The sequence below is a fragment of the Rhincodon typus genome, chromosome 34, assembly GCF_021869965.1.
Source record: "Rhincodon typus isolate 14 chromosome 34, sRhiTyp1.1, whole genome shotgun sequence".
Lineage (NCBI taxonomy): Eukaryota > Metazoa > Chordata > Chondrichthyes > Orectolobiformes > Rhincodontidae > Rhincodon > Rhincodon typus.
Window position 1 is genome coordinate 12,852,661 of NC_063365.1, and position 25,872 is coordinate 12,878,532.

General features: G+C 38.6%; 1 protein-coding gene across 1 annotated transcript in view; it reads right to left on the bottom strand.

The window, feature by feature from the left end:
• Window positions 1-25,218, bottom strand: part of chuk (component of inhibitor of nuclear factor kappa B kinase complex) — a 30,361-nt gene extending 5,143 nt beyond the window's left edge. Inside the window, exons 1-10 of the mRNA XM_048616308.1 lie at window positions 25,102-25,218; window positions 24,395-24,464; window positions 22,907-22,995; window positions 14,214-14,303; window positions 11,583-11,707; window positions 10,524-10,631; window positions 7,421-7,556; window positions 4,612-4,803; window positions 3,526-3,628; window positions 1,567-1,690 (exon numbers count right to left, since the gene is read on the bottom strand). Coding sequence (XP_048472265.1) covers window positions 1,567-1,690; window positions 3,526-3,628; window positions 4,612-4,803; window positions 7,421-7,556; window positions 10,524-10,631; window positions 11,583-11,707; window positions 14,214-14,303; window positions 22,907-22,995; window positions 24,395-24,464; window positions 25,102-25,173 — 1,109 coding nt within the window. The 5' untranslated portion in view covers window positions 25,174-25,218. The remainder of the gene's footprint in view (window positions 1-1,566; window positions 1,691-3,525; window positions 3,629-4,611; window positions 4,804-7,420; window positions 7,557-10,523; window positions 10,632-11,582; window positions 11,708-14,213; window positions 14,304-22,906; window positions 22,996-24,394; window positions 24,465-25,101) is intronic.
• Window positions 25,219-25,872: the final 654 nt, after the last annotated feature.

Here is a 25,872-nt window from a genome sequence, read left to right on the forward strand (position 1 = left end):
TTCAGTCCTAAATCTGCTCCCTCTAATCTTGAGGCTATGCCCTCTTGTCCTACCTTCACCTGCCAGTGGAAACATCCTCTCTACTTCTATCTTATCTATTCCCTTCATAATTTTATATGTTTCTATAAGATCCCCCCTCAATCTTCTGAATTCCAATGAATATAATCCCAATCTACTCAGTCTCTCTTCATAAGCCAACCCCCTCAACTCCGGAATCAACCTAGTGAACCTCCTTTGCAGCCCCTCCAGCGCCAGTACATCCGTTCTCAAGTAAGGAGACCAAAACTGCACACAGTACTCCAGGTGTGGCCTCACCAGCACCTTGTACAGCTGCAACATTACCTCTCTGCTTTTAATCTCAATCCCTTTAGCAAGGAAGGACAAAATTCCATTTGCCTTCCTAATCACTTGTTGTACCGGCAAACCTACCTTCTATGATTCATGCACAAGGACACCCAGGTGCCTCTGCATAGCAGCATGCTGCAACTTTTTACCATTATGACCATTACCTGTGTGAACTGAAAAGGTGACCCTGATCAATATTTCAGAAAAGCAACCAAGGAGTCTACATCTATGCCTGTGAAACAATGCTTCGTTTTGTTATTTTCTTTTAGTTATCCCTTAACTGTGTTTGTCTGTCTGTCTTTTGTCTGAATGGGGTTGAAAACAAATGTTTTGGGTTTAAAGCATAGACATTAATAAAATTACCTTCTTTAATTTTTCTTTGCTATAGTTATTGTGTAGTTGTTAAGTCTTTTCCAGATACCAGTTTTGTATCTTAATGAATTATTCACAAAGTCTGGGATTGGTCATTCAAAAGTCTGGTCAGGATGTCATTGACAGTTTTAAATTTCACAGTATTGTGAATACAGAAGTAGAAAAGCTGACTTGGTCTGAATGAGTTGTAACAATTTTTAAACATAAACTTGATATTTGCCCTAGTTTTCACCTTGTATTTTGACTTGAGTGCTTCTCTTGCAAGATAGGTCCTCCGTCTATTCAATAGCTTAGAATTTGCAGAGTAGATGATCAGTGAGTTGTTGCCACAAAAATTTTTAGTTAAAATTTTTAATTCCATTAATGCAGCTTGAGACTGTCAGCCTCATGGCCATTTGTACAGATACTTCAATTTCTGCTGCAGAATTCCTATTTCAATCTCTGAATGCCGGTCCTGGAACCCAGTCCTCAAAATGAAAGTGGCAGAAGGGATAGCTGTGGCTTCCTTTGCAAGTCTTGCATATGGGAAGGCCCAGTTTTCCTCAATGGATCAGTGAGTTTAACAAGAAAGAAAGAGACTAATTGCAAGAGTCAGCTGAGGTAATTTGAGCAAGTTTTGAACCAGCTGTCAAATATTTGGAAAGTTGACAAGGCAAATGGGATTTCTAGCCCTCAATGAACAACTTTAGATACAAAGGGGAATAAATGAATAGTGCAAAAAAATGGGAGTAGTTTTTGATTCCAAATGAGCAAATAGTAAGCAGAATACAAATCTAAATAAGAACACAGACCCGTGCAAGTTGATTTTCTCATGTACTATCTTCAATCTTGCCTCCAATATTGACTTACATTGCAGCTCTTTGTCCCTGGAAAAGTCTGCTGTAATCCTCCTTCAATCCACAGACATAATTCACTGCTTCACCCCATACCTTCCTCAGTTGCACATTGGGCAACATTATCTTAGCATCCCGCACTGCAATGACATAGTATCAAAACATGAATTGCAGTAAAAATTAACACTTCTAAATTTTAATTTGATGTAAGACGACAGAGGACGAAAACACAGGTTAAAAAAATGAAACGTTCATTCAGGTGGTTTAATGTTTATTTGCAAAATACAATCCATGTTTGTCTCTTAGCAAAAAATCTGAAATTTTAACATCTTTAAAAGTCAAAAAAAAATGAGACTGGGCCCACAGAAACTCAATTCATCATACCATTTGAACATACCTTTAGAAATTCAATTTTTTTTTATTCGCTTGCCAGATCATACCAAACATTTGATACTCTTGGAATTAAGATAATTCAAAATAACTGAAAAGCAAATTTTAAACAATACTTAAATTTATGTTCTCCAATCCAAATCTTCTCCATTTGTTAATATTCTACAATTAGTTTATCCATAATATTTAATATTCTGCCAACCTCAAGTTGGAACTCTCACGGTGGAGCCGGTAGAGTTTGTTTAAAAACTTTGTTCATGCATGTTACACCCCTCCACACCCACTCCGTTCACATTTTAGTTTGTGATTGTAGCCAAATTGAAAATTGTAACCGAAGTCTAAAATAACTCGGGCGCTTTACTCCATTGTTCTTTTCTACATTCTTTCTTGACTGTTTGACCTCATTTTCTAAAAGGAAGAAAGATCAGACAAAAAAACCTAACATTCACTTAATGAAGAAGACATAGAAAGTAAGATGAAGCAGAAAAAGGGTGAGGTTTTGATAACAGAGAAGAACCAGCACAAAAAAAAAGCAAGGGAGGGAAGTGAGATGAGATGGCAGAAAATGAAAACGAATCCAAAAGTCTTTTATCAGTAATATATGATTTAGGTTGGTTGGCTCGCCGAGCTGGTTTGTTGTTCCGCAGACGTTTCGTTACCGTACTTGGTAACATCCTCAGTGCAGCCTCTGATGAAGCGTCGGTGTGTTTTCCCGCCTGGTTTTTAGACTCTGGGGTCCGTTGCTCATAAAAAAAGGGACCTGTATGCAGACTAGTTTATCAAATACCCAAAAGGTCCTCTACACCAATGTTTCCCCATTAGATAAAACCTTTGCTTTTGAACTTATACAGTTACTCAATTTCTCAGAACTATAGAATTCACACACATTACAGTTGCTACTGCATTATTGATATTTAAATTGTTAATAAATTGGGATTTAACTCTTCATTTAAAGTTCAGACTGCTTCTGCAGTATTGAAGATAGATAGATTTACAAGTAAGATGCATTTTAAAAAATATAGCTTACCTTTTCTAGAAAGGGAAAATAGCTTCCCTTTTCTAGAAAGAAAAAATGATTATTTCAGCTAAAATGCCTTAACTATTTTAGAACCAAAAATTGTGCTGTTCTTGAAAACGTAAAAAGACTCCAACTTTTTTTTTTCAGGAAACTATGCATCTTTTTGTCAAAGTAGTAGTAACCGGCATAACAGCTGAATAGATATTTATCTCAAAAGTGAATTGAAATGGAAAAGAATAGAAAGGTATTGGTAATATTACAAATACCTAAAACAAATGGAATTGAAACAAAAACATCTTAAAGCTATGTGGAATATACAATTACTTGAAAATAATCAGAAAATTTCTAACATTTATAATTAACATAATTATAATTAACATTAGAGGTACTGATACATTGTGACTCTTTTACTGTACCTCTTTTTCACTCTCAAATACATCTAAATTACATTGCCCACTAAGCTCAAATCATCAGTAAAGTGTAAAATAGATTCTATTTTGATTATATCATTGGACCTGAAGACATTAGAATCTTGTTAAAATTATTTTCAAACAGCAGCACACTTACCAACATAATTGACATGTTCTGGTAATTTTCTGGCAACAAAAGGTCCTTCATAGATCGTGCTACTTTTATCAAATAGATAGACCATGTAGCTATCCCAGCCTCTCTGCAAAAATGAGAAAACTATATTTTAAAACAAAATATTTTTATGAACTCATAAATTTGTTTAAAAGCATGAAAAATTGAATACTCAAACAATAATATTAGGCATTGATTTATTTCTTTAAGAGGTTCACTAACTTATGTTGTGTTTTTCTTGAGATATTAATTCATTTGTGTTAAATAGATTCACAACCATTACGAAAGAAAATTTCATGCAAATCTATTAAGTTTATTCAAGCACATCATAATTCCAAAGCTGCCATAATGCTACCAGTTCTTGACATACATCCAGTCATTCCAAAAATGCCAAATAACGTGGACCTCGAACACAATCTTTCATCAAGTTACAAATGATCAAAAAGCAATTTCAGAATGCAATTTCACATAGTGAAGTCCGTGTTTAAAATCAAGGGCAGCAAAACTTATCCCCACTTTTATTCATTGCCTTTGGTTGGAAAGAAAAATCACAGATTAAATCGGTTAAGGGCAAAAATTAAGTTTCATTGAAAATACATTCTAACTTCAGCATTGTTCAGTATTTTACATGTTTTCTTTTTCTTGCTACTTCAGATGCCTTTTCATGCACTCGCTAATTTGGACAACATGTAGTCAGGAAAATGGGTGCTTCAATTAGCAAAGTCAAATAAAGGTTAAGAAAAAGTAACTTTATCCCTTTTTCAGGCCAGACAAGATTGGAGTTTCTTTGTTCAAACTTTTATTCATGCACTAATAGGAAGTGGGCCCAAAAAGAGGTAGCACATATCAAATATTTGCTACAAAAACAATAGTTGGATACTATTTTTACAGATAACAAACTTCCAATCAAAAACAGTTTCATATTTATTCACTCGTTTCTATTCAACTATGTTTCTTCTATTTCAGTAAAATATTTTGGCTTCCAAGTTAATAATTATGACCATACCATCCAAACATATTCAAACTGGTAGGCATCTATTGATAAATCTGCATTAAAAAAAAAATACATACCACATCCAGTACACACTGATTGGCTGGTTTACGAGGATCCAACGAAATTCCAGTTTCTAGAAGCAACTCCTGATTTGCAGGAGATATTGCTGTTTCAGTTTCAATACGCAGTTGAAGGGAATGGAGGCTTTCATCAGGTTTGATCAGAAAAGAGTGGATTCGAGCTGAAGTCATATTTAATATATGTACGTACTGTAAGAGATTGAGATAATTTTTGCATGCTGAGAGTTGAAACATAAATGCTTTGTGCAGATGACAATTAGCCCATCTTAGTTTACCTTTTCAAACTTCTTGTCAGATCCTTAATGATTGATTATGATGGCTCTACACTTAGTAGAAATTCACCCACTTGTCCACTTTACCAGGATTGTAACAAATAGATTGTAACAAATAGACATAATTGTGCTGGCTTCACCTAAACTACGAACTGGAATTACACTGTCTAAGCTAACACCATTTAGGTCTCTTGCAGCCAACTGAAGGATAAAACATGCATCATACTCATCCAGGATGCATTCAAATCCAAGTAGGAGGTGCAAAAACTAATGGCCCCCTGTTCCTCAACAACTAGAAAATATAAATAAGATTGCAGTAATTATTAGCACGTAGAAACATACCACTCACCCCACTGCAACTGCTGACCTTTTTAGAACAATCTGAAATTGGACTGATGGTAGGTACTATAGCTTTGCATAAAGCAAGGATGGATCTTGACTGGAAGGCAAAAGAAACATCTGTCCCAATTGTTAATTGATATTGCTCCTCAAGAATCCTGGCAGATTTCATACTAAGTTTGGACACAATTCTATCACAGCTAGTCAAAGGGCAAAGAATTAAAAAGTAGTTCAATGCCTTTCTAGTCTTTCATCACAAAAAGGTCCAATTAAGCTTAGTTTTGTTGCATGTGAAATAGAGATGATAGCTAAGGACCAGACCAGACATATATCTTACAAAAAAATACAGTATTGCCTTTCACCTAAAATTGTATTGCTAATCGATCTCAAGTGCCCTACAACTGAAAACTTTCCACAACAAATAGACCCAGTAAAAGAATTATAATTTGAGATGCAAAAAATTCTGGAAGGTTGATGAGCATTAGGAGCCCAAGTATCAGTTTCTATACTCTGCACCTTGTAATCTCTTAAAATCAGACTGGGAAAACAGCATACTTGTGAACACAAGCTTAAAATTCTGTCTTCTGCCCTACATTACCACACGTTTCAAAAATGAAGATGTGGCATCACTGGCTAGGCCAACATCAACTGTCCATCCCCAAATGGTCCTTGAAGACAGTGGTGAGCTGCATCTTGAACCGCTGCAGTCAATGTTATGCAATTACTTCCACAATATTATTCTTAAGTAGCTTCAGGATTTTAACTCACTAAGTTAAGAAGCAGTGATAGAGTTTCAAATCAGGAACGTGCGGAGCTTAGAGGGAAACTTGCAAGTGCTACCCTTGCCCTTCTAGGAGGTAGATGTCGTGGGTTGTGCAAGAGCTATTACACACACACTGCTTCTACTAGAGTGTCATTGGTGGAGGTAGTGAATATTTGTGGAGATGGTGCCAATCAAGTGGGCTGCTTTCTCCCGAGTTGTGTCAAGCTTCTCATACGTTGTTGGAGCTGCATTAATCCAGGCAAGTGGGGAGTTTTCCAATCTCCCGATTTGTGCTTTGTAAATGGTGGACAGGCTTTCTGGAGTTAGGAGAGGAGTTATCATGGTAGAATTCCCAACTTCCATCCTACTCTTGTAGATACGGAATTTAAATAGCTGGTTCATTTCAGTTTCTGGCCACTGGTAACCCCCAAGTTGTAAATGGGTAAATTGAATTTGATCACTAGAGGGCACTCAAAGGCAAACCATGATTAAATTTGAAACCTGTCTCTATGAAAGCTATAAAACATTATCCACACAGTCAAAACAAACATAATGAGTTGAATGATCTTGTTTGTTGTGATTTTGAAAATAAGGTTTGTCCTACATCCACATAAGAGAGAAAAAGCAATGAAATGCCAAAGTTCAGGAATAAATGTACTGCTCAAAACTTCAGTCCACTGACACAGCGGGTATTAGGCAAGCTCTGGAATCAAAAGCTCTCCAGATACACTCAAGTGCAGAGAGATCATCAAGGCTCGAGACTGTGGTAAAGCCTACAGAAGAAAAGATTGACACCATTTGATTGTAACTGTGTGTGATGGGGGCGAATATCATTTCATTTGTTAAAATTTCTTTGCCAAAAGCATAGCTAATTTATTGACCAAACAATACAATTTCAACATTTTCACTTCTGTAATATTCAGAGTGCTCCTTTAAGTACTAGAGTTGAAACTGCAGCATCACACAAGCTGGCACAAATTGAATGCAAGACTTTGAAAGGTCCAATTCACCAGACAGAAACATTGTACTGACTTATGGATTCCTCATACTTTACATCCCACACTACCATTTCTAACAAGAACCAGACTTGATATGCAGCCTGCATTCCAATCGAAAAGTTTTCAACCCAAACATTTGCCTCAAATTTGAACAAAATACTTAAATTTGAACAAAAATATCACTTTGCCCAACATTCAGATTTCTATTTCATGTAATTGTAGCATATTCATTACAAAAAGTGTAGCACTTCTAAATCACATCTGTATATTGGAATTCCTTTTGATCTGAACCTTGAATTTATAATCTAGATAGTCACATGGTCAGAATTGAACATTTCAGTAGAGATGTTTCATGTTATTTAGTTAAAACTAAAAGCAATACTTATTGCACACCAAATACTTAATAAAAATATAATTATGATGTTACCACTAACCTTCTGACTTAAAATTTGATCTAGAAGTAAAAAACACTCTGGTCGATTTGACTGTGGTTCTATTTTGCCACCTCGCAGTTTTGGATCCCAACCCAGCATTAACTGTAGCCACGTCTCCAGTGGTTTTACCATGAGGCTACAAAAGAACGTAAAAACATTAGAAATCAAAAGTTAAACTTGCCGCACACAGCACAAAAACATGCAATTATCAAAAATCAGCAACATTTTCAACACTTTACTGGCAAATACAAATTACAAAATGTAATTATTTCAGTGTCATTCAGTGGAATTATCCAATTAAATAACGACCTTGTCAGACAACCAAATATGCCATAAAATAAAAGTTGTGATCCAGGATATCTGGTTACTGACATACTGTCTGCTACAAAGAATTTGAAAAAATTTGACATATAACAGCATTAATACACCTATAACATCAGTTACTGATCCATTTCTTTGGCATTTTATCTAACGCTAGATTCTTGTATAAGTTTAAGTTGATAAACAAGGAAATTTGTTGTTTTAGGAAGTGCCCAGGAGTTAACAATGTTAGCACTTGGAAAGGCAAACATACTAGAGTACTGATATATGCCTTGTTTGGAAAGAGAGGGTTGGGGCTGTAATTCCACAGTCCACCATTTTCATTTTGATGACTTCTAGTTCAGTTGCTTGAACTCTCCTTCCTCAAGCTCCAATTGAAAGTGAAGACCCCTGATTCAAATGTGACTGCACATCACTCCTGATACCAGTCTATTCTGCAACATAAGCAAATGCGTGAACAATCCTGTGCTGTAACACTTATTTCAACTGATTCTGAAAGCTATTAAACCAATACTTAATGAGAGAACAATTAGAAGAAATAAAGTTGGCAAAACTCAGCATTAACGAGCTTAATCTCATCTGTTGAGTGCTGTCTCTTCTTTCACTCTCCTGCCCCATGTTTCAATGTTATGAAACAATAAGAAAAAATTCTTTAAAAACTAACAATTCTTTCGGCTAAGCTGCCCAAAAGTTTGCAGATCAATTTTAAAATGGGGGGCAAACAATAATTTACCAAGTGTCTGTTCCTGGAACCTTAAGTTCAAACCTGACTTAAGTTTTACTGGTTTCCTTGTATAAAGTAATAACAAGTCAGTCTACACACAACTGAAAATTATTTACTGTCAAAAGATATCAGAACCACAAACTTATATGTTTGACTGGGTTACATCAATGCCCACATGAAATGAGCATTATCTTTTAACTTATGGTAGAATTTAAGAATAAACAATTTACATAATACATTTAATACAAAATTCCTTAAGTACAGTTTCATATTGTCAATCCAAAATATCTCAGGATAAATATATAAAAATGAGAACAGGATAACCTAATATAATTGATGTTCTGAGTTAGTCTGCTGATCACTAGCACAAGCGTATTCAAAAAGGTAAATAGGAGTTGCTATACAAGCACAGAGGTGCCAGGCAAATGGTATAGCTTTTTGCTTACTGTACATAATATTACCAAATGAGAGACAGATACAATTCAAGTCAACCAACGTCTTCATTTGACACAGAGACCAGCAAATGTATATTTTAGAAACCAAAACAACAATTTTGTTTGGTGCTGACTTTGAATTTACTGCAGCATTTCTCTACCATTCTGACCAAGACAAACAATATCTCTGAACAGCACAGAATAATTGAAAAAGAATTTCATTCATCACTTTCATGTTGTTCTTGCTGAAAGTCCATCTCAACTTGTGTTGGATAATTAGAAATTTGAACTCATCTGTACTGATTGTAGAGTCATCATCCAGTTGGACAGAGAAAAAAAAATGATAATTTGAGCAAAGTGGAATGCATTGTGCTTACAGGAGGAACTCTATCTCAGTAAGGTTGTCACATTCCAAAGAAGGGAAGCAAGAGAAAAACTAGAGATTTAAAAATCAACTAAAAAACTGCAAAATAGTTGGCTAGACCACATTTCAATCAATTGATTCTTTCTTTCATCTCCCTGCTGTCAATTTCTGTTCCATCCAAACTACATTTCCACAGTGTGCTTTACATTTCCTCATGCTCACCTTTTTCCACAGGTCAGCTTAGACACATAACCAGTAGAACTCTTTTCACAAGAGCATGACTGTTCAAAATCCACATTCAAAATCCCCTCTACAGCTTGCTGTCATCTGTGAATTTCACTTCCTTATGCTGAGACTAAAAATCCAGACCATTTACATATATCCAAAATGAAGTTGCCCAATGCTGACTACTTAACATCTCTGAAATTCAACCTTAGTTGCATCATTATAGTCTTGTTTATTCTTTTTAAAAAGTTGCGAAGCCACACCTGTACTTAGCTCTGATGTCTGCTCAACCTCTTTTGTAAAAGGAACCTCAACAGTCTTACATCAAAGAATTCTTTGGAGGTCTAGTGTCAGTTTACGGAACATCAGCTCTCAAAAAAGTAGCTAAACTAGGGATCTTTTTTCAATCAAAACAGTTCATTCAGCAGATCAACACATCATTCTAAATCAGCTAGCTCATGAAAAGATACGCGTTTCAGAAAACAACTCTAGTAAACACAAAGTAAAAGGTGATGTCACCTCCAAGAGGATCATAGGGCTGCTCTCTCATCTTCCTACAATAAAGTTTTAGAAAAAGAACATGTCAAAATTTCAATTTTTCTTCATTCTTTCATGGAACATAGAAGTTGCTGACAAGACCAGCACTTGTTGTCCATTCCCGAGTGGCTTGCTAAATTGTCTCACAGGACAATTAAGACATTGATGGAGATATGGAATCAGAGTAGGCTAGTTGAGAGAAGGATAGCACATTTCCTTCCTTAAAAAAGAAAAGGAATTAAATGAACTAGATGGATTTTCACGAACTGTAAATGATAATTTCACGGTCACTATTAATGCGCATAAACCCTCAATTCCAGATATATGAAGTGAATTGAAATTTCAGAAGCAGTCATAATGGGATTTTGAATACATGTTCTTGACAGCATTTGCCTGGATCCCCAGATTACTTGTCCAGCTACATTATCACAATCCCACCATCATCCCATTGTTTTGTATTTAGTCAAAACATATTAAGTCTGAAAAAAGTATTCTCACCTGCTAAGACCATTGGGCTGTGGTAAGTTTTGGGAGTACTTTACTTCACCATTCATCTCTTCAACAGCCATAATATCATTTTGGCCTTTGATTTTAACTTTGCCATGCCTAGGAAAAAAAGAAGTCATACCGTTATTTTCTCCCTTACAAAGGATTTGAGGGCGTCATATGAAAACCCAACAGCCTGTGACATGACTATTTCATCATTAAAGAGCTTCAGCAGCAGTCTTGTGGCATATTTTATGTAGTTCTTATCAACTTAACATAGCCTTACATGGAAGGTGAATACTGTACATTTCTCACTTTCAAAAAGTAAATGTGATTTCTAGGCAGAGTGCTCATCATTTAAAATTTGGTTTATTTGTTCAGGAACTGTGAGTATCACTGGCAAGGCCAGAACTCATTACCAATTTTCAACCACCCTCGAGAAGGTGGTGGTTAGCTGCGTTCTCAAACCACTGCAATTGATGTGTTGGGACACTGACAGTACAGTTAACTGGGGAGCTCCAGAATTTTGACCCAGCAGCAATGAAAGAACAGTGATATATTTCCAAGTCAGATTCGACTGACAAGGAACAGTAAACCAAACCAGGAAAGACTCTTGACCCCACCATCCCTGCAAACATTTGCAATATATATTGTACCTCATCTTCAATGTCCTGAAATGTATCACCAACCAAATTAACACTTGAGCATCTCTCATTAGCTTTCCATACCTGCTACAGAACTGAAATGATCCATCTTCATAACATGAACACTTTGGGTCTGGTATCTTCCACCTTTTGGGGCTTGAACTCATCTAAAACTATATTCAAAGCCACACAAGTCTTATTCACCCAGCAGTTTTTTCACTGATAGATATGGAGCCAAAAAAGATCTAAGATGCAATCTTAAAATTGTAATTTTTGTGTTCTGAAGTTCCTCCTCTTATGGCTTCACTCTTCCTCATGTCTGTAGTTCTTCCAGCATTACAGATCTCTCAGATATTAAATTCACTTCCAAAAAAAAATCAAATTGTACCCATTATTTAATAACAGAATGTAAAGTAGGTATGCTTACCATTGGAAAGGTTGCATATTGTGTAAAAATGGTCGAAAACCAGAGATGCACTCAAACACTAATGTTCCAAAGCTCCAGTAGTCGACAGTGACTGTGTAAGGCTGTGACTCAAATAGTTCTGGTGCCTAGAACAAGATCAATTACTTTTGAAGTACCAAGTCCATTAGGATCATTTCATTTAAGAACTGAAGAACGCAAAAGTGATTTTACCTTTTTCAATGATTAGCTATGTTAGCTGTAAACACAAAACGTCATTCAAAATTTCAATAAATTATTAGATTTCTCAATTATGTTTAAACACAACTAAATGCAAAACAACATATTGCGGGAGAATAAACTTATCATATTGTGTCACGACCATTTTAGGGTGGATTAGTAAGTTGCCGGACGATATGAAGGTGGGTTGAGTTGTGGATAGTGTGGAGGGCTGTTCGAGGTTACAAAGGGACATTGATAGGATGCAGGGCTGGGCTGAGAAGTGGCAGATGGAGTTCAACTCTGAGAAGTCTGAGGTGATTCATTTTGGAAGGACAAACTTGAAAGCAGAATACAGGGGTAACGGAAAGATTCTTGGCAGTGTGGAGGAGCAGAGGGATCTTGGGGTTCATGTCCACAGTTCCCTGAAAGCTGCCACCCAGGTGGATAGAGTTGTTAAGAAGGCGTATGGTGTGTTAGCTTTCATTAATAGAGGGATTGAGTTCAAGAGCCGTGAAGTTATGCTCCAGCTATACAAAACCCTGGTTCGGCCACATCTGGAGTATTGTGTCCAGTTCTGGTCGCCTCATTACTGGGAAGATGTGGAAGTGTCGGAAAAGGTGCAGAGGAGATTTACCAGGATGTTGCCTGGAATGGAGGGAAGGTCTTAACAAGGAAAGGTTGAGAGAGCTAGGGCTTTTCTCTTTAGAACGACGAAGGATGAGAGGTGACTTGATAGAGGTGTACAAAATGATCAGGAGGTACAGATAGAGTAGACAGCCAGAGACTTTTTCCTAGGGTGGAGGTAGCTATTACAAGGGGGCATTAATTTTGAAGTGAGTGGAGGTAGATATAGGGGAGACGTCAGAGGTAGGTTCTTTACTCAGAGAGTGGTAGGGGCGTGGAATGCATTGCCGGAGGAGGGAAGTGGAGTTGGCCTCATCAGGGGCATTTAAGCGGCTATTAGATAGGCATATGGATGATAGAATAAGGTAGGGGTGGAGGTTAGATAGACCTCAGGATTAAGGTAAAAGTTCGGCACAACATCGTAGGCCGAAGGGCCTGTGCTGTGCTGTACTGTTCTATGTTCTATGTTCTATGTTCTATGTCAGACATTCCACCCATGTATCTATTTATTTCCCTATTTACATTTTTTTTTTAAAAAGATAAATGCCTTAAATATCTTAAATGCCTGTGTGAACATATCATGTTTACATGGCCTCCTGCCTATGATGGTGCTGCAGCACGTCCTCCAAAGGGAGGATGTAATCAAAATTTACATTGGTGAGTTGTGTAGTCAAGCAGGAATAAAGAAACTTGTAAAGTGAAAAGTTAATAGGAAATATTAGCAGACATAACATTTTTATTATCAATGCTTGAAGCATGATCTTTACCAAAATCCTGGGGACTACCATTTAGCAGAAATTAAACTGGGCTTGCCATGAATAACATGGCTAAAAAAAACACGTCATAGACCAAGAATGCTGCAATGAGTAACTAAACCCACTAATTTCCCAAAGCCTGTGCACTGTGCACAAGGCACAAGTGTGATGGAATATTCTGCATTTGCCAACTTAAGCATCATCTCAACAGCACTCAAAGCTTGACCCCCAGGACAAAGCAATCCGCTTGATTCATACCATATCCACAAATGTTTACTCTTTTCATCACTGATGCACAATAGAAGCAGTGTGTAACACTTCCAAGATGCACTGCAGAAATTCATTAAGATTCCTAAGACAGCACCTAAACCCAATTACACCACCACCTGGAAGGACTAGGGCAGCAAATACATGAGAACATGACAAGCTGCAAATTTCCCAACAAGCCACTCACCATTCCGATTTGGAAATATATGATGATTCCTTCATTGTCACCTTGAAATACTTCACTAACAGCACTGTGGATATACATATATCAAATGGACAGTAGCATTCAAGAAGGCATCTCACCACCACCTTCTTAAGGTAAACTCGGGATGGGCAATAAATCCCAAATTCCCTGAATATGAAAAAAGGCTAATTTATGTTTAAAAAGCTGGACGGTCTTATGGTGCATCGATTACTCCATCATTATTACAGAGTTATTACGACAAGGAACACAATTTGGACAATCAAGTTGATGACAATGTTCAGCAGATCAATCTCATCAGTTCCATTTTCTGCTCTATCCCCCACAGCTCTGCCAATTTATTTTCATAAAGTGCCATCAAATTTACTTTTGAGAAAGCAGATCATCTCCACTTTTATTACCCTCATGATCAGCGAGTTCTAGCTCATTATCACTTGCTGTGTAAAATGTTCTTCCCCATATCTCCTTTTCATCTATTGCCCAAAATCTTAAATTAGTATGCCCTGATCCTTGAATGAACAACTAATGGGAACAACTGATGACAATAAAATGTACACTTCTAAAATACAAAACTTTGAAACTTACCAGGTATTGCAGTGTGCCGACAAAAGAGGTGCAAAGGCTTCCTTGGTCCAGGTCCTTTGCATAGCCCAAGTCAATTATTTTGTGTATCAACTGTAAAGAACACAGCAAGATTTATTCACTCCCTTTGCCAATAAATAATTCAGGATGTCCTTTCAGCAAAAGCTGAGGAATTATGCAACCAGCCATCTCATTCACGTTTTTCATGAACTTGCTGCTTCTCAACAATAGTGTGGAACCACAGGAGATGGGCGAGATACTAAATGAGTATTTCATGTCAGTATTTACTATGGAGAAAGATATGGAAGGTGGAGAACTTGCAGAAGTAAATAATGATATCTTGAAAAGTGTCCATATTACAGAGGTGATGCTGCTGGACATCTTAAAATGCATACAGGTGGATACATCCCTGGGACTTGATCAGGTTTTTTCTCTTCTTTTAATTCATGGAATGACGGCATCGCTGGCTAGGCAGCACTTATTGCCTATCCCTAATTGCCCAGAGGGCAGTTAAGAGTCAACCACATTGCCGTGGGCCAGACCAGGTAAAGATGACAGCTTCCTTCCCTAAAGGACGTTAGTGAACCAGATGGGTTTTTCCGACAACTGACAATAGATTCACGGTCATCATTAGATTCTTAATTCCAGATATTTAGTGAATTCAAATTCCACCATCTGCCATGGCAGGACTCAAACCTGGGTCCCTAGAACAGTATCTGAGTCTCTGGATTAACAGTCTAGTGATTGCCTCCCCCATCTTAAACCTTTGTGGGAAGCATGGAAAGCGATTGCTGGGCCCCTTGCTGATATATTTGTATCATCGATAGCCACAGGTGAGGTGCTGGAATACTGGAGGTAGGCTAATGTCATGCCATTATTTAAGAAAGGTTGTAAGAAAAAGCCAGGGAATTATGGACCTGTGAGCCCGACGTCAGTGGTGGGTAAGTTGTTGGAGGGGATTCTGAGGGACAGGATTTACACATATTTGGAAAGCCAAGGACTGATTAGAGATTGTCAACATAGCTTTGTGCAGGAAAATAATGTTTCACTATCTTGATTGAGTTTTTTGAAGAAATGACATAAAGGATTGATGAAGGGTGAATGGTGGACAGTGTGTACATGGACTTCAGCAAGGTATTCAACGAGGTTCCGCATGGTTAGATCATGTGGACTCCAGGGACAGCCAGCCATTTGGATACAAAATTGGCTTGAAAGTATGAGATGGAAGGTGGTAGTGGAGAGTTGCTTTTCCAACTGGAGGCCTGTGACCAGCAGTATGATGCAAGGATCAGTGCTGGGTCCACTGCTTTTGTTATTTATATAAACGATTTGGATGTCATACAGGAGGAATGGTTTGAAAGTTTGCAGATGACAATATTGATGGTGTGGTTGTCAGTGAAGAAAGTTCTCAGAATACAATGGGATCTTGATCAGATGGGCCGAAAAATGACACACGACATTTAATTTAGATAAATGTGAAGTATTGCATTTTGGTAAGGCAAACCAGGGCAGGACTTACACAGTTAACGGTAGGGTCCGGGGAGTGTTGTTGAACAAAGAGATCTAGGGGTGCAGATGCATAGTTCCTTGAAAGTGGAGTCGCAGTATACAGGGCAGTGAAAAAAGGCATTTGGCACACTTGCCTTTATTGCTCAGTGCATTAGTATGAGGGTTGGGATGTCACGGGCTGTGGCTGTACAGGACATTGGTTCAGCCACTTTCGGAATACTGCATTAAATTCTAGACTCCTTGCTATAGGAAAGATGTTGTGAAAATTGAAAAAGAGTGTAGAAAAGGTTTACAAGGATTTTGCCAGGGTTGGAGGTCTTGAGCTATAGGGAGAGACTCAGTAGACTGGGGCTATTTTTCCTGGAGTGTGGGAGATTGAGGGATGACCTTATAAAGGTTTATAAGATCATGAGGGGCATGGATACTGTGAACAGCTAAGGTCTTTTTCCTCGGGTAGGGGAGTCCAAAACGAGCGGACATAGGTTTAAGGTGAGAGGGGAAAGATATAGGAGGGACCAAAAGGGCAGTCTTTTTACGCAGAGGGTGGTACATGTATGGAATGAGATGCCAGAGGAGGCTGGTACAAGTACAACATTTAAAAGGCATTTGGATGGGTACATCAATAGGAAGGGTTTTAAAAGAAAATAGGCTAAAGGCTGGCAAATTGGGATGTTACAGGGGTGGGTCTGGGTGGGATACCCTTTCAAGGCTCAATGTGGATTCAATGAGCTGAATGGCTTGCTTCCACGCTGAAGGGATTTATATGATTCTAAATGGGATTATATTAAGGTAACTGGTTGACATGGACAAGTTGGACAAAAGGGTTTTTTCCAAGCTATAGCAGGATGACTCTAATAGTGCTAAATCATGAAAATGACTGAATAATTATTAACCAATTTCACTTTATCCTATTGCAATATCTTTGTTACAGTATAATACAAAAAGTAGAGGGCTGATATGTCTACAAACACATACACTGTTTTAGAAGTAGTTGCCACTATGCCAACCTAATTTCTTGCTTCTAATGGAGATGTCATCAAGTGACTTAACGCTATCCCAGTCAATCTGATGACACAAGTAAATGGAACGTGCTTGCAATATCTACCATCTTCAGCTCGTTCTTCTGTATACACCCTTAAAATGGTTCCACTTTCAATCCTGAAACACTTTGTAGTATGAAATTGTTCCACTTGGAGGTAGTGTCTATTCAAATGTAACATTTTGCCCATAACTGCTCTGCTATCATCATCAGACTCAGTTTAATCTTCCAGGCTTATTATTTTATCCAATTGCTTTAACTTTGATTTCCCTTGCTGTGGTATTCATGTACATAAAATACAACCAATTAGCTTCAATTTTGAAATAAAAAAAGGCAGGCAGTGAGGATTTTTCTGACTAATTTGAAACTGAGCAACTCTGGCCAATTCATGTCTAATCATTTATGGGGATACCAAACAGGTTCAACTGAATCTGTTTATATATGTATTCAGTGAAACAGAATGCTGTAAATTCACGTGAACAAATAAAATCAGCATTTCTTAATACTTGTTTATAATAAACATAAACTGGCCCCATGCAGCTGACACATGTAATTTGTGTATGAAATGATATCACAATGAGGGAAAATGCTAAGCAGCAGCATCTTTTCAATGATCAGCAATACTGAATACCACGGGGCAGACTTCATTGGAAGCAACATGCTCTAAGCTACAGGGGTCATGCTTCATCATGGAGTGAACTAGAAATGGAGAATAAATTTCATATATTCCTGCAGCTCAGAAAACTGATCGCAACTAATTGAGAGGCCACCGCAGGAGATTCTATGACAATAATTGTCGAGCAAGAGCAAGGCCAGTGCCACTCTGCTGGATAACGGAACAGGGGCACTGGAGGACGATGGTATAATTAACTGTGATAATGGGTGCAGCAGAAGGGATAGAACACCGTGTAACTTTGACTAGAGACAGAAAGCTGATGAGGTGATAACATGGATTTGAGAGAAGTGTTCATACAATTGGGAGTTGCTCAAAGACTTGAGAGGAAGCAAATGGTTTTCGGTATTTGAGAAGTAAACAATTTTCAAGAACAGCACAAGTTATGGCAGATTTGCAAGGTGGAGGTCAGTATTTGAGAATGGAAATTACATACAATTAGTTCAAAGGGAAAGAAAGGCTGGAACATAGGACTTGGGAGCAGGAGTAAGCCATTTGGTCCTTCAAACCTGCTTCATCATTCAATGAGATCATGACTGATCTGATTGCAGCCTCATCTTCACTTGGTCTGCTCCTCATACGCAACCCTGACATGGGAAAGGTATTCAAATTGATTATTAAGGAAGTTAAGTGATTGGGAACACAGTCAACATAGTTTTGTGAAAAGGAAATAATGTTTAACAAATTTATTGGAATTCTTTAAAAGGAGTCACCCGCACTGTAGACAAAGGGGGCCTGTTGAAGTCAGAAATTAAGACATGGTAAAATGCTGTAAAGATGACATCACATGGATGCAGACCAACATAGTTTGTCAAATTGGGAGCGCAAAAATCTGGTATGATGGACTATACCATAGGAAAACTTGTTTTCAACAAGCATAATTGCTCGCTTGCAGGAAGAACGAAGCAGGTGGAGTATTATTTCAAGGGAGATCAGTTCTGATGAACAGAGGGATCCAAGTGTTCTCATGCAGGAGTCACAACACATTAGTAAGCAGGTTCAACAGGTGATTAAGGCAGCTAATAGAAGGATCCAGACCCAAAATGTCAGCTTTCCTGCTCCTCTGATGCTGCCTGGCCTGCTGTGTTCATCCAACTCCACACCTTGTTATCTCAGACTCCAGCATCGACAGTTCCTACTGTCTCTAGTAGAAAGCTATCCTTTATTATGAGAGGAAGTGAACATAAAAGTAATAAATTTAAAGCAAACTAGAATGAATGCTGGAGATCTGAAATAAAAACAAAGTGCTGGAAAATCTCAGCAGATCTGAGGAGAGACAAACAATAAATTGATTGAATCTTATGATTTTTTTGGCAAAATGGGAGTCGTGTTGAGTTCTGTGGAGCGATTCTCAACCTTGGGGTTTCTTGCCATCTTACCAGGCTTGGTGCATTAATTGCCAATGAGCCCTCATGGCAAAATTATGTCCGATTTCCTGCCCGTCTTACGATGCACTGTTCCTACAGCAACTAGCTGCACAACAAAATCTTCCCCAAGACCAACATTCCTTGTGGCCACACCATCTTCCAAAGCCTGTTGCGCATCTGCAGGAGCTCTGCCAGCTGGACGTTGGGCTGCTCAGTTGTGGAGGGATTGAGGAGCGGATGCAGAAGAGGGGGCTAGCACCTTACTTCTGAGAGGGACCCGAGGGTCCTTGTGAACACGGCAGCGAAGAGGAGTTCGACAGAGGCGGCCACAGCACATGCTATTCCAACATGGTCAGAGATCGCCACTCAGGCTAGTATCAAGCTCAAAATCAGGAAGACTAGATAGCAGTGCAGGAAGATCAATAATCTTCTCCCCTCCCTGCTACCTCACACTTAGCTGTGCCACTGCACCCACCTCCCAGCAAAGCAGTTGTTTTGAAAGTCATTTGTTGCTTGCAACACCTTCCCTCAGTTGATCTCATTGCTGCTTTCTTGCACATCACTAAACTCGCATGCCCTGCACGCTGTTTCCTCATTCTCTCAGAACACTTCAACATGTTTATCACATATGCACCAGTGCTAACAGCTGTGCCATCCATTTGTGTCTTACTGATTCTGCACCTTTGTCATTTCAGGACAAGGCATCGCATAACAGGGCAAAATGACACAGGACAGGTGGTGGAGCACTGGATATCCACATCCCTATGCCCTCCACGTAAAGATTATTTGCCCTAGCAGCAGAGGACATGGACCACTTCTGCAGGAACGCAAAGACATCCATGTCCTGGCATGAGTATGTAAAACATAACGTTAACCATATGTTAGCCATTAACACCACTAAAAACCAACCAGTGGCTGCAAAGCCCTCTGCCTCTTCTGCCTTACAGGCACACTCACCCACCCTAGGGCCAGCCCCTCTCCTGCAGATGAGACACTCCTCGATCTCCCCAGATGACAATGTGGGAAGTATTGGAGTGATGAGCCTCATTGCTTCCTGGACCCAACCCAGTAACACAGATGAGGACATCTCAGTGGGCTATTCAAGGGTGCACAGTAACTTGTGTACACCAACAGCTCCACAGATGCCTTGGGCCACTTTCAGTTGGAGCAATGTCAAAGACCAGGCATCTGCTAATCTGCTGGCAGGAAATGACACTGTGAACCCAGCGAGGAGTGACTGCATCCAAATGCGCAGGAGGCAGCATACAGGAGGCACCACTCCTCATAGCAGAGAATTTGGAGCATCACAGCCAGTAGAGTGACGCACTACTCATTATCGTCCAGACTCGCCATGCAGTCATTCCAACAATCACGGACAAGTTTTCAGCTGCCATAGCGGACAGGCCTAGTCATCCGCAGTGGCCATGGAACATGGACAACATTTGCAGTCCATTGCCTCAAGCATTAGTCCTCAGGGCTAGAGGGGGGTCAGGGTGCCTGGCTGTGGTCCTCCTTACAAAGAGGCAGGTCAGTGCAATGAAGCACCCAGCAGGAGGAGCAGCCACACGCAAGTCCCTTTCCAGTCTCCACATAGGAGATTGCCAAGGTGGCTAAATCTGCCTGTCCCCCTCCGAGTCTTGAAAGTTCAGCCAAAGAGAGTCAACTTGCCTCCAGCAAGACAACACTTGACCTGTCTGGCCTATCAAAACACAAATGCTCCCTAGGTTTGCCCGACAAAACCTCCGGGCCAATGGACTCCAGCATGGAAGGGGTCCCGCCCACTCATTATCTGCGAGCAGGGAACCTCTGTGTGATGCAGCAGAATAGAGGCCAGGTGATAACTCCAAATCACATTTATTGGCGATAGCTGGGAAACTCAATGAGATAGGGACGGTACGGTGGCACAGTGTTTAGCACTGCTGCCTCACGTTCCAGGGACCTGGGTTTGATTCCACCCTCGGGCAACTGTCTGTGTGGAGTTTGCACATTCTCCCAGTGTCTGCATGGGTTTCCTCCGGGTGTCCCAGTTTCCCACCATAGTCCAAAGGTGTGCAAACCAGGTGGATTGGCCATGCTAAATTGCCCATAGCGTTCAGGGATGTGTACATTAGGTGGGTGTATAGGGGGATAGGTCTGGGCGGGATGTTCTGAGGTTCAATGTGGACTTGTTGGACCAAAGGGCCTGTTTCCACACTGTAGGGATTCTATGATGATTTTGTGATAGTTTGTGCAGCATATGCTGTGATGCAAATAGATTTTGTTTAGCATACAATGTACACAGATTTCTTTTCCCCTCCAAAGTCATGTTGAAAGTTTGGTTTTCATAATGTTAGTTCCATGACTATAACATTTCAGAAACCCTTGTGTTTCACTGTTCACGTGGTTGTTATCTTGTATCTGTTTTACCTATTGACACGTTGTAGTGGTCTGCAGCATTATTTGGCAATGCTGTCTCAAAAGTCTGCATATGATGATTAGCGTGCCAATGTCGATTTTCAGGTTTGCTGCTGTGCAAGGCAGACTACTCCTTCAAGACTTACAGACATGTTTCACTGCTTGCTGCAAGTACCATATATTTGGCGCTAATGCCGAGGCGAGATGGTACAGGCAGTGGACTGATATTCCATACTGATGTAAAGAAAGATGCACACACCCTTGACTGAGGACTGCTGCATTGCACTGCCACCCGTCTGATTGTGTGACTGAGCACAAAGCGCTGCAGGTCAAGGCAAGTAATGCAAGCTGAAGGCACGACGATAGGCACTAGGTGAATGAACACAGACAGCAAGGGTGCAGCCCTGATAAGACACCCCGGTCCAAGCCATGTAGCGAGTTCCTTCCCATGTGGTACCTGTACCAGCTATACCCTGCTGGTTGCCAGATGCTCTGTTAGGCTAGTCTGCTCTTGCAGTGCACTGCCAGTACATTGGAGGTGCCAGGATGGTGGCAATAACTCCCCCAAAGTAGAGTGCCAACATCCAAAGGTACGTGCAGATGACGCTGCTGCATCATGGCCTACTCTGCAGTTTGTGGGCATGTTGGAGGTCTTTTGGAGCAAGTGGTGAATTGAACAAGAACGCACTCAGTTTCCAGGTCAAGTTTTCCTGATGGCTAGTTTGTATGGGGAGTTTGGCAAGATCACAATCTGTGATGAGTTCAGCTGTTAACAAGTATTGAAAAATGTCAATTAGAAACATTTTGCTGATTAACAAGAATCTTGCCATGTCAATTAAGAAAAGCAAACAAGAAGTGACTAAATTACCTCGAATTCAAGATTGGCCTTGCTGAACACCTCACCCAATTCTACGACTCATTTTACCATAGCCCACGCCACTCAGAGCCTGGTAAGATTCCATTCATTGTTTCCAATGCCAAACAGAAGTAATATTTGACTTCAAACTTTAACTCTTTTTCTCTCTTCACAAATGTTGTCAAACATACTGAGTTTCTCTAGCACTTCGCTTTCATTATATAAGTAAGGATCTTATGATTTAGTTATGCAGGGCATTTATGAGACCACATTGTGAATACTATGTGCAGTTTTTGTCTCTTTATTTATGGCAAGATGCAAATGCTTTGGAGGTAGTTCAGAACAGCATCACTAGATTGGTATCTGGAGTAAATGGGTGGTCTTGGGAGGAAAAATTGGACAGGTTGAACTAATTTCCACTGGAGTTTAGAAGAGTGAGGGGTAATTTGATTGACCTGTATAAGGTCCAGAATGGTCTTGACAAGATGGACATAGAAAGGAGGTTTCGTCTTGTTGATAAGTCTAGAACTAGAGAATGCGATCTTAAAAATTTAGGAAAGAGAGATTAAGGAAACACTTCTTTTCCCTTTCTAAGAGGCTGTGTGATTTGTCTTCCTCAGAAGATGGCGGAGATAGCTCACTGATTTTTTTTGTTTGAGCAGAGGTACAATAACTGACTGGAACCTAACATATTCGGGGTAGATGGAAAGGTGGAATTCAGAACAAACCAGCCAGAATCTTACTAAATGTTGGAGGTTTGAAGGATTGAATGTCTACGATTAATTTCTAAATTTTACAAAGCTATGAAGTGATAAATCTCAAACTGTGACATTGTAATTTTTTTCAAAATGCTCTTACCTTGCCATTGGTTTCTTGCAATACAATGTTCTCAGGTTTCAGATCTCTATGGATAATTCTATTTTCATGTAAATACTGGATTCCAGAACCTGATTTATAGCAGATGCAAATGATTAACAAAAGCAGAGTCATTCCAAATATGAAATGAAAGTTTGCATTTTGAAGGCACCTATTATTAGTCATTGGAAGTTAAGGAAACAGCTTTGAAGAACTGAATAAAAACACTACATAAAATTCGGTGTAAAGGAGAACAATGTACGACAGAAGTCAGTAAATGATGTTTGATTAAAACACTGAAAAAGGAGGAGAGAACAGACTGAGCAAAGACATGCAACATTAAAAAGAAATGAGAACATACATCAGAAGTTATGAAAGAATGGAAAAGTACCAAAAAGGATTACCAGAGAAATAAAAGGCAAGGATATTTATAAAATTAATACAGAAGTTATACAAAATTGAGAAATTAGAAGTTTTACAAAAATAAAATGAGTTAGAAAACAAAACCCAAAAAAAGATTAGAACAAAAATAAAGTTGCTGGAAAAGCTCAGCAGGTCTGGCAGCATCTGTGAAGGAAAAAAACAGAGTTAACGTTTTGAGTCCGGTGACTCAAATGGGGGCTATTAGTGACTAACAACAGGTGTTGTGTAATTGCAGGCTATGTGGTAACTTTCAAGATCATTCAAATTTAATACTGCAAACAACATCCATACTTGAATCTACAAACATCCTCAGCAGATCAGTAAACGAGGCATGAGGCAATAAATAGCACTAACTTGGATCAACTAGTTATTAACCAAACTGTAGAAGCGTCATCATCAGTCTGATTTGGTTTTTGAGATATCTCTCAAAACCTCCTGACAGATAAGCCCATATTGAACAGTCTTTAAATACTTGTGTTTCTTCAAAAAAAAAACCCAATAGTCTTGTCTCTTTACATTACTTAATTAAAGAAATAAATTCAAAGAGAGAATTCCTTAACAGAGTGCAACATCCAGAAGTATAAGCTGACTATGTATACATCACAGTGCACAGGTTAATCAACGTGCTACAATATAACAAAGACTGATATAGGATACTGCTGAAAAAGAGAGACATATTGCCTGATAACGACAATCCTTTTCTCCCTATAGCATAAATTACTTGGTTTGTTGACATTTGATATTCTTGCATTTGTCCTGATGAACATTCTCTCTTTTCAGCAATATTTTAAGTTCTGTACTGCCAAGCAACTGTTTACGTATAGGTACAATTTATTAAAATATTTAAATTAATTTTTTTTTAAATCCTTCATTGTGTACAAACGTTTGCTAAATATAAAAAGGAACTTTAATATAACACACAATTTTATTAACAATAGGTTTATTTAATATTAGATTTATTTGCAAGCTCAGGGAGAGAAAGCATGCCAAGAAATGTGACAAAAAAATGCATGATGCATGTTACTGTCAAGAATGTTAACAATAGCAAACGTGTTAAAATTTACATACCGACATCCTGTAAGATACTAAGCACTTGACTCTCTTTAAGTCCACAGCAATTTTCAGGCTTATTTAACACCTTGAAACAAAACACACAAACAGCAAGTAACTAATAGGAAAAGGCATTATAAAGAAACAAAATCTGTTGCACATTTATCCCGTAATAATATTTTTAAAATTGATTTTAAATTGTAAGACAATAAAAATTTTTAAAAATAACCTAAAAAAAATTCAGATAAAATGGAAAATACAAACTTGCAGATGCAAAAAATAAAATAACCTAAATACAAAATAAAAACTGTCTTTAGGGATCCTCAAATAAAATACTGTAATGCAGAACAGAGTACAAATTTTAAAAACTCAGTTTTCCCAAATGAACAAATGCTTGGGATAACAGTTCCCTGGTGCATTCTCCTTGACCAGAGTCCACACGCCAACCAAACAAACACTCCTAATATGCAGTATAAATTGGTGTTCTGTTGTAAATTTGGTATTCTTGCAATTTTCTTATAATGAGTACAGAAAAGGTTTGACAGCACATCTCTTTTCGTAGCAACAGACAAGATAAACACAAAGGTCATTTTTCTTTTGACATATGTGACAATCCCACCTGGCAACATTCTGTGTGTTCAATACAGTTATGTAGCATTAGCAGTAAATATACCATCTTCCAAGTTCAACATGGCACTTCCTCAAATATCAGCATAAACCTTTACCTTACGCAAGTCACCTCCTGTACAGTATTCCATCACAAGAAGAGGGACATCATTAAATGCAATATCCTGCATTTCTTCTGGAACTTCAGATGCTGTTACAACACTTGGGTTGTTTAACCTTATTTTGAAAAGGAGAGAAAGGAAGACATGCGGATGATCCAGTGTTCTCTCAACAGCTGTCCTGGCATATTAAAAGCACTACATGTTGAATTTTTCAAAATGGTGTGAATCAGAAAAGACATGACAAAATTAATATTCAATGTCAATATTTAAAATACAGTGTAATCACAATAAATAACATTGTTGTTATCCAATCAAAACACAGTATTCTCTTGTTCTCCCTCACTGTGCCATCTTACTTTCCTTGAACGATTCCAGGATTTTCACATCCAGTCATCTACTTTGTTCATCATTTCAAATATACCAATTTTAATTAATGGTCCTTGACTTCAGTACTGGATTTGCCTCAGCTGTAAGTTTATGTGGCACTCATAAAAATCAGTTTAAAGTTAGAGTCAGAATTTAGCTTAATCCAACTGTTAACTATTTTATATAGGTCTGTAGGTTCATGTCTCAAATTGCCTCCTCACACTTCTACAAAGTTCACAAATTCCTGAATTTCTCCAATCCTAGGGTGCAGCCACCTCAGAGTTGGTAAGCTTCCTGATGTCTTAGCGATCATAATTACAGAATTACTTAACATAGAATGTCCCTCCCAATCGAAAGACATCTACACATTGAATCACAAATCCAGATTCAATTTTCCCAAAA